The 9,509-nt window shown below is 40.3% G+C and overlaps 1 protein-coding gene across 1 annotated transcript; it reads right to left on the bottom strand.

The window, feature by feature from the left end:
- Window positions 1–455: 455 nt before the first annotated feature.
- On the bottom strand, window positions 456–4,596 carry LOC140141059 (uncharacterized). The gene is made up of 2 exons (XM_072162834.1): window positions 4,231–4,596; window positions 456–2,157 (listed from the first exon to the last, which is right to left on the bottom strand). The coding sequence occupies exon 2, from the start codon at window positions 2,131–2,133 to the stop codon at window positions 931–933; it is 1,203 nt and encodes a 400-aa protein (XP_072018935.1). The 5' UTR covers window positions 2,134–2,157; window positions 4,231–4,596; the 3' UTR covers window positions 456–930.
- Between the last annotated feature and the right edge of the window lie 4,913 nt (window positions 4,597–9,509).

Raw genomic sequence — 9,509 nt, 5'->3', positions numbered from 1 at the left:
TACATATTATTACTTCCTACATCAGACTTTGTTACGTGCATTTTAGTGATTGCTGAACTAATTACATCCATTAAAATAATCATAGTAATGAATACTAAAAAAAATCGACCACCGCAATGCATTTGACAATATTGGGGGGATGAATGGGGGGCGCATTTGAAATTGAGGGGGGGAATTAGGGGGCGGCAAAATTTACCAATTTCTTCGCTGTGGGGGCGGCAGTCATTTGCACCCGGTCGGCAAATAATCGGCGTCAGGGCGGTAACATATCGGTAAAAATGCGACCGCGTCAGTATTAAAAATGAAGGGGGCGGTTGAGAAAAAAATAGGTTCGGAAAAAAATTGTTCGGGGCGGCATAATCCCGCCCCGGTATCTTAAAATCCGACTTTCCCTATTGATTTGTATGCAAAATAATATGGGGGGCGGGGGTTCCAAGCGGCTTTCCGTAGTCGCGGCTTCGCCGCTCCCCCCCCTCGGCAAGGATTATGAATCGTCTTTGACTAAGACTAATTGCAGATATACTTTTTTTCCCCCAAACACTAAAATTTCTTAGGTGTTTTGGTGGAAACAATGTATATCTTCAATACGAAAGGTCAACATTTTCAAATGATGACGGCATTTCCTCTCCGACTTCATCATTAGATTTATAAAGTTTACTTCGAGGACCGTTGTCAAAAATATCAGAATTTTTCAAGATTTTGAATGCTACTTGAGCCAAGTCTTAGGTCTTACAATTGTAATAAAACATGTCAAATTAAATTATATATAGAACTAACTAAAGGATACGGTACCGGGTACACACCTAAATATTCTTTGTTATACACCATAACATAGACTACTTTCTAAACATTACTTTTTTTTATAATTTTGGCCTCATATGAGCTTTGATTCATCATCATATATGACATCATCCTTCCTTACATTTCTTTTCAAGAAGTCGTCAAGTTTGGACATAACCATGTTGTTTTGTCTATTCTGATTAACTTTACACAAATACAATAATGTCTTTCCCCTTCTTCTTTCGTCAACGTCGGCGACCTGGAGACTTTTTTCAATGTCTGTAAAATGTTTTTATTATCATTTTCATCCGGAATCAAAGTTGGCATTCGATAAGTCAGCGGTCGTTCAGTCGTCGAATTATTCACCTTAAGGTTAAGATTCAGAAGGGCCTCGCGAGGAGAAGCTTTGGCACGGAATTGTCTTTGTCGACGAGAAACTTCGGCTTTGGGTGTCATGCACAATGGACGCTCGCGCGGTGGAAGGTTGTGAAAACATTTCGCGTGGTGTTCGTGGTGAACTGCACCTATCGGCGTGTTAGGTCGCTGGTTGGGAATTATTTTTATCTTCTCGGTTTTGATAGCCTCTGCTTCTTCAGGTTTATTTTGAAAATATTCCGTCGATGATCGTAAAAGACTCCTACGCGGGCGATAAGCTTGCACCCTTTTCATAGCATTGGCATCAGGAAGTGACGAGCGTCTCTGTTGGTAGTAAGGCGTTGCCACGCGGCCATTCGTTTCCCCTCCAGTGTTAGGTGCCCGGTTAGATGTCAATGTCCGGCGAATGTTCTGAAGTATTTCGTCTTCCATTGGATCTATGCTAACTTCTGCCTCATTCGCATGTTTTGAAAATGAAGACGACCTTGACACCTCTGAATGAAACGTTTCCGCTGAATCATCATTTCCGTTGTCATCCATCCCACCGCTGCCACCACCAACATATGGCACAGACGATGAATCATATTCTTTAAGCCAAGCTCCCTTCTCTTGCTTCTTTGTTAATTCATCTGATTCGTGAGATATTTGCAAACTGCCCAGACGCTTCGTAATTTCATATGGCATCACGGGTAGACTCATTCTTCTGGACATCGCGCATTTCTTTTGAGTCCTATGATTGTCATCCTCGCAAAGGTCTGCCACAGGCACGGTCAAATGACCATCTTGTAGCGACCTGAGTTCCTTGATATATTCCTTCTGCTGCTGTTTGATTGTACTGATAACAACAGATTGTTCTTTGTCAAGAGCAGATATGTTGACTTGACTCATACGACGCAGTAGGATGAAGTTCTTACGTATTTTTGGTTCACTGCGGATAGGACGCAGTTTTGCTTGTTTTAAGACTGGTCGTGGCATCATGATGACTAGTAATCCGGGGGTGCCCTGAAAGAAAGAAGAATGTTATTTTAATATGGCTACAATTCAAAAGTACAATTGAAACAAATTTGTATAACATATTAATCAAGTATGGTGAACATGAAGACCTGAGCGCAAGAAGACCCGAGTCCACTTGGCCCCTCAACATGTATACACTAAAGTTTCGTATAGTTTGGTAATATTTTATACATGTTCAGGGGCCAAAACAAATTTTTCACAACCTTTCATGATGTTGTTCACCCTTGAACATGTATTAAACATTATAAAACCCTAAGAAACTATACGTAACTTTAGTGTATAGGGCCTACATGTTGAGGGGCCAAGTGGACTTAAGGTCTTCTTGCGCCCAGGTCTTCACATGCTAATGTAGTTTTTCGGAATAATTATTATAGTTTGTTGTAAGAGTCTTTAGTTGGAAATGGTGAACTCGTGCAGGATGGCACCTGCATAGTGTTACCTCCTGTTCTCGACGCTGAGCAAGATCCGTTTCCGGGCTCTGGTAACATTTCAGGGGATATGACATCTAGTTTTCCTACATTATTAGTATCCTTACACCTCAAAGGTTAAAACTAGAATCGGTTCCATTTTTTCAATCCTATGCCCCCTATTCTTCCCACGAGGGGGCGGAGGTCCAAAATGGAGCCAAAAGCTAATGTTCTATCATGCTGTAATATACATCAAATTCCTCTCATTGCTAGCAATAAAAAAGTCAATTGTCATATTGCACTAGGATGCTAGTTAAGGAGTTTTAGAGTAAATAAGGTCAAATGTCAAATATATCATGTACAGAAGTCAAATTTTCAAAATACTCCGATTCAATCGAAATTTGTCTTAAATTACGGTACTCCTCTCGGCAAATCATAGGAAAATATAATTTACTAGTATTTGATATTCATAACCTCATTATTTCTATTGGACTTTTGCTGCATGAACTGAACTCTGAAGGGGACATGATAATACAAAAATGCAATTGTGAATTCAACAATAGCTAGGGGTTGCAGGGCAAGGATGTATAATGCCCTTCCCCCCCAACCATTTTAAAACAATTGCGCGCGGAGCGCGAGAAAATTTGCACAAACACCACTTTAATGAAATTTGGTTAGAATGAAGTTGAATTTCGGTCTTAAATTGATCTTTCGTATGACTATTTGTGCTGAAATGCGCGCGAAGCGCTCGAAATTTTTGACTTTCACCATTTGGAGGGGGTTCTCGGTGAACTTTAAAAACACCCCTTTTGCATCTCATTTCGCGAAGTTTTTAGGGGAAAAACACTCCTTTTTTTTCGCGATTTCGCGAATTATTTACCCTTCGACAATACCCCTATTTTCTCTTGGTTTAATGTATATGAACTTCAATCACTTGGCCGGGTGCATACCGGATGAACCGAACGGAAATTTGTGAAACTGCGATATTTTCGTAACACCACTGTAGATTAATAATTGATCAATATTACCTCTTCTCTGGTAAAACCAAGAGAAGTGATATTTCGATGAAAATGCCCCTTTCTTTCAATTTCGCGTGAAATAACGCCACTTTTTTTTTGTGTTTCGCAAATCGCGTTTCTTCATCTAAAAACACCCCTTATTTCGCGAAATTTTCGACGAGCTTGAGTACCCGCGGATGCACGGAGTGCAGGGTCCGGGTGTCAAGCGCCGACAATCAATTGAAAATTTTACCTTTCGTATAGAAGATATGGATTTTCCCCCAAAACACACACATAAAAAATAGGTCTTTGGGAGAAAAATGTATAGGCCTAGGGCCTATCTTTAATATGAAAAGTCAACATTTTCAATTGATCGTTGGCTTTTCATCCCAGCTACATAGCTACATATACATTGTCATTAGATTAAGTTTAATTCAAGGTCTGTTAAATTATATCAAACAATTTTAAACTATCAAATTTTCATAATTTGTCATAAAATTTGTATTATATCGCGAATTTCAAAAACCATGACCTTTATAATAACCCGACATTTAATGTTATTAAAATGTAAGCTCAAACCCAAATTTAACATATTTAAAACGTTTTAAAAACATGTTTGTGTTTTGCTGGGTGTTTCTGAAGACCTACTAACTTACCTCGAACTTGAGCTGAAAAAACTTTCTAAAGATCCAAAAATCCAAAGATCAAAAAGTTTGACTCTTCCAACGCAATCATTTGCGTAACTTCCTTAATGTATTATATGTAGCAGCAGCAATAAACTATCCGTATGTACCTGCGTTTCAAACAGATAAATGGTCCTCTTCTCTGATCAGACCAAGCCTGGCATTTGCATAGATAACCTTTCAACAAATGAGTATCATCTCGAGAGCCGACACAAAGTGTACAAAAATCCGCCCAAAATTAGAGTCATGTCAGAGAACATGGAGGGCAATGAGCCCGGGGGCATGAGTCAAACTTGCATGGTCTAAAACTATATTTCTGTAAATTCTTATCCACAACTGATTAATTTTTATAACAAAATGCACCAAAAAAGGGCTAAAATCATCATTTTTAAAGTCGCCCAAGAGCATGAAGAGTCATAAAATCGCACCGTGATGGGCATTTTCAAGTCACAAGATGATAGTCCGAATTCACCTAATTGGGCAACCAATATCGCGGGTTTGGCAACCTTTTTATAGGACAAAAAAGTTTCAATTTTCGGATTAAAAACTTGACCGCAATTGATCGCCGCCGTGCACGTGGCATAATGTGTGGGCCTCACAGAATTAGTTCTGTGGTGGGCGTAATTCAACTTAAGGGTACGTGGGGGGAGGGCACTGTAGGCCTACCTCTGCCTACCGAAGGCGACAATAGAGTCCAGTCGGAGTAGGATTTTTTTCGAAAAAAGGGGGTCATTCATTCGGAGCGTGCAAAAATTTGCAGATTGGGTGTAAACTTCTTAAAAAACCAGGGTGGAAGGCGGTGGAAGCGGGGGGGAGGGAGGGGACGACCCCTCAAAATCATAATAGAAGGGGGGGAAAATAAAGCAATAATTGCTCTGTGTATCTTCCTTTTTGGCACGAAAACGCCATGTTTTAGGCCCAAATCGGGTAATATTACCATATTTTGCGGGCTTCGCTCGCATAATTGGCACATCAAACAACAAATTTGGGGCTAAAATAGTCTCATGCGCGCCCACAAATTTTGAAATGGTTCATATAAGACCGAAACAAAAAATGCTCGTCCATTCACACTGTTTTTTAAATTACTTTGAATTAAATATTTTCGATGATAATTTTGAATCATTAATCTTTTATTAATTATTTGAGTGAAGAATATATAAAGGAGTGAAATAAATTTAAAAATAAATAATGATAAATAAATAAATACATAAATAAATAAATAAATAAATAAATAAATAAATAAATAAATAAATAAATAAATAAATAAATAAATAAATAAATAAATAAATAAAGGTTAGGGATTAGGGTTGGGGTTAGGGTTAAAACAGCCCACTAGTGAGAAGTCTAAATAGCGGGTCATCTAACGGATACAGCCCGCTAGCCAAAACCTCATCTATTCAGAAGGCCCGCTAGTCAGAAAATTCTGAGTAGCGGGACTTTTACATAAAATTCAACAAAAAGCCCACTATTCAGAAAGTCCGTTATTCAGAAAGCCCGCTACTACTCAGAAAATTCTGACTAGCGAGCCTTCTGAATAGTGGGTTTTCTGAATAGCTGGTCTTCTAACTACCGGGTCTTCTGAGTGACCGGCTGCACCCATCAAGACATGTACCCTTAAGAAGATTCACTGTCCAGAGCGCTCCAACATCACGTGCACCAACGTGTGGTTGATGCTCATGATCGAAGAATAGACAAACTTGAAACCGTTTAATTCACAGGCAAAAACATGAATGCATAAAATAACATTAGAAACTAAAATAGATTTTGTTAAAAAAAAATAGAAATACCCTATTGACCTTGTAAAGGTAAGTACCATTTGCATTCTTTTCTACATGAAAAATAGATTTGTGATCATTCTTAAGTAGGCTATATACCGGGTAATTATCTATAAAGTATATCACTGCCGATGGAGTTGAATGTCCTTTTCTCGCCTCTGATGTCCTCTCTGATGTCCTTTCTATTGATCGGATTATTGAAGGGAGTTCAAGTCCTTGCTCACGGTTCGATCAATAGAAACATGGAACTATTTCCATGACAGAAAGGACATCACAGGTCGAGAAAAGGACATTCAACTCCATCAACAGTGGCGTACCGTGGCGTAGGCGGCTACCCCGGGGGGGTGAAGAAAATTCAATTTTGCCGCCCCTTCCTCAACAGCCCGAAAAGGTTGACCAAATTTTTTTTCGGTGGTTTGAAAAAGTGAAGAACAAAAAAACAACACATTTTGATGTATCGTACCGTACCATTTTTTCAAAAAATTTTATACTTTTTCCAATTTTGTCTGCCCTTTTTTCTTTACTAATCCTTTTTTCCGCCCCTTCTTCTTCCGCCGCCCCTCTTTTTGCCGCCCCTTCTTCTTCCGCCGCCCCTTCGTTTTGGCCGCCCCCTGCTTTTACCCGGGGGGCTCGCGCACCCTAAGTCCCCTCAAAATACGTACATGATCAAGTTCATCATTGGAGCCCTCCTGATGAGGATATGTAGACCTACACATATCGAAATATTGAGGTAACTATCTCAATAATTATAATATGTTTGTGTTGAATGACATCTGAAATCTACTTTGCTTATTCTAAAGTATTTATAACATATCTATTTCCGATGTCTAAAGATCTTTTTAAATAAGTCTAAAAACAACTGAAAAGGAAATATTTTTTTTAAAAGATTATGATAGAGGAGAGGCCAGTAAACGCAGAAGAGCTTTCAGCTTGGCCCCCACCTCATAATGTTCAAAATAAGACAAAGTTCTTGTTTCAATGGACAAGGACAAGACGGGACGGACAAGAAAAGACAGGAAAAGGAAAATGGTGAATTTTCTGAAGCAACCAGGTGGTGGATGACATGATCGAGCCGGCAACTTATGAAATCGCCCCGGCCGTATGGCATTTTCAATATACTTGGTTAGTTTTGTGGGGTTCATTATCGAACCCCAACGGTGTTAGCTTGTATTTATAGGCCTATTACTTATTAACATAGGCCCATTTGTTTGTGATATTTCAAGCGTTTTAAAATTTCAAAATAATCCCATTCAATTACACGGTTGACGATGAAAATTTACTGAATTTAGAGAATGCAATGCGGCCACCACCTGGAAGCAACTAGCGTCTATTTCCGGGGAAGCAGTTGTCTATGTGCATGACAGCATGAGTGTTCTATGAATGGGATATTCTAATGAGGATAGAAAGCCCAAAAGCAAGCAGTATCACGTGGAAATGCACGTGGAAACAGGATTGAGGAAAAAAGAACAAGGAAAAGAAAAGCCACTCCCAACAAATCAATTTTACAAATTTGCTCTCAGTCTCAAACTAGTAGTGCTCCAAGAGACAATTTGATTGGATCATAGGGATTCCACCCATTTAACTTATTGAGATAACCCCGGGAGGCCCTAATTGTCCAAATTTTCGCGCGACCCCTAGCTACGCCACTGTCTTCTCTGGTCGTAATGTTTTGTAGACTGTTGCCCTCAGTCGTCAACCGTCTACGAAGCATACACAGTACATGCGAAGTGTAGACGGCTGATTGGAATTAGTCTAAATGTTTTGTGTCAGGCCTCGAGGCCCCGGGGGGGGTCACTCCCATTGTGGCCTGTACACCATCCGCGATAATGAAAACGCATAAAGGACGTTTTTCGTGGGTAGGCACGATACGCGCGTATCGCGTTTAGGGTGTCAAAACCATGAAAAATTGGAAAAAAGGGTAGCAAAATTGCAATTTCTAAATACGCGGAAATGAAATTTAGGGTCTGGAATTTGATGTTAGGAATGAAATCCCTGTTTAGGGTGTCGTTTTAGCCAAGGGTTAAATCCTTGTTTAGGGTGCTTTTCAAAAGTTGATTATCGCGGATGGTGTACAGGCCACAATGGGAGTGACCCCCCCGGGTCGCAGGCCCGTCGCCACGATTTAATTAATGTGTGCACATAGATTTTCACATCTGATCTTTTCAGTCACCCTACTCCCTCTGTTTGTAAGCTTCCCAAGTGGACTACTGACTTTGGATTGCGGTTTACATGCTTAACACGGCTGGGGGGGGGGGGGAGGTAGGGTAACTGAAAAGATCAGATGTGAAAATCTCATTGTGCACACATTGATTAAATCAGAGTAGGCCTATGCACAATAGACAAGTGAAATGGCAGGGATGTGCCTCGGCCATGTTAAAAGTAGGGGGATTCAGGTCAAATGTACAATTACAAAAATATGGGGTCATTCAGTACACACCTGAATAACCTGGGAGTCATTGAGTACAGGATTGCCAAAAGAGTATCATTAAGTACACATAAATTAGGGCCAAACTGCGTAAAAACAACTTGGCCACCTTGGAAATGTGAAAAATCTCATTATTTCTGGAGGAGAACACAAATACCACCTAAATTTGGGAATTAAAAGGGGGGTCATTGGGTACGGGTGTAGCAGGAAATAGAAAAAGGGGGTCATTGAGTACATGATTTTTTTAAAGGGGGTCATTGGGTAATAGGTAGGACCATAACACAAAAAAGGGGGTCATTGGGTACAAGTCGGTTTGAAAAAGGGGGTCTATCACGAGGCACATGATGCATATCTGTCATGGAAGTGCCCCCCCCCCGGGCTATACGGGGTAGTCTAGAATATAGTAATATAAGTGCTAGGGCAGCTCCTCTGATGTCTGGAAAGAGCATAAAACTTGTATAGGCCTACTGGATCAAAATACCGGGACTAAATTAACCAAAAGTTGTTAAAGGCCTAGATGCATCTTCCTTTGGCACGATTTTAGGGCACAAGTTGTCCTCAATTTGTTCATTTTAGCATTGATATTGCAATTTTTTCGCCGCTTCGCTCGCATTTGTCACAATAATGTTCTTTTTTTTCCCCTGGCTCGGTATCTCCGGTACATTTCCCTTTGAATTTTAGCACTTGAAATAGCAAATTTTCTCGCGCTACGCGCGCACTTTGTCAACTTTTCGTTCGCTTTCCCCGGTAAAGGAATTCTGGGGACAGCTTGGAAAAAACTTGGGTTACAGTTGAGGGAGGGGAGGGGTGTTTTTCTATCCGAAGAGTCAGAGGTGGCAATCATATTGTAACGCGGCTGGGCCGCGGGGTGAATACTGAGAATCCGGAACCTGGAACGACTGGACAAAAAGACAAACTGTACGAAATGCCATCTAAAATGGTGAACTACTGTTATTGCTAATTTCACTGGTTCTTAAAAATATTACTCATGGCGGGAGCTTTCGACTGATGCCAGCTTGTCTATTAGGGACCGATCGTTATTTACGGCAGGG

The sequence above is a fragment of the Amphiura filiformis genome, chromosome 19 (assembly GCF_039555335.1).
Source record: "Amphiura filiformis chromosome 19, Afil_fr2py, whole genome shotgun sequence".
NCBI classification, from domain to species: domain Eukaryota; kingdom Metazoa; phylum Echinodermata; class Ophiuroidea; order Amphilepidida; family Amphiuridae; genus Amphiura; species Amphiura filiformis.
This window is presented reverse-complemented; position numbering and strand designations above follow the sequence as displayed.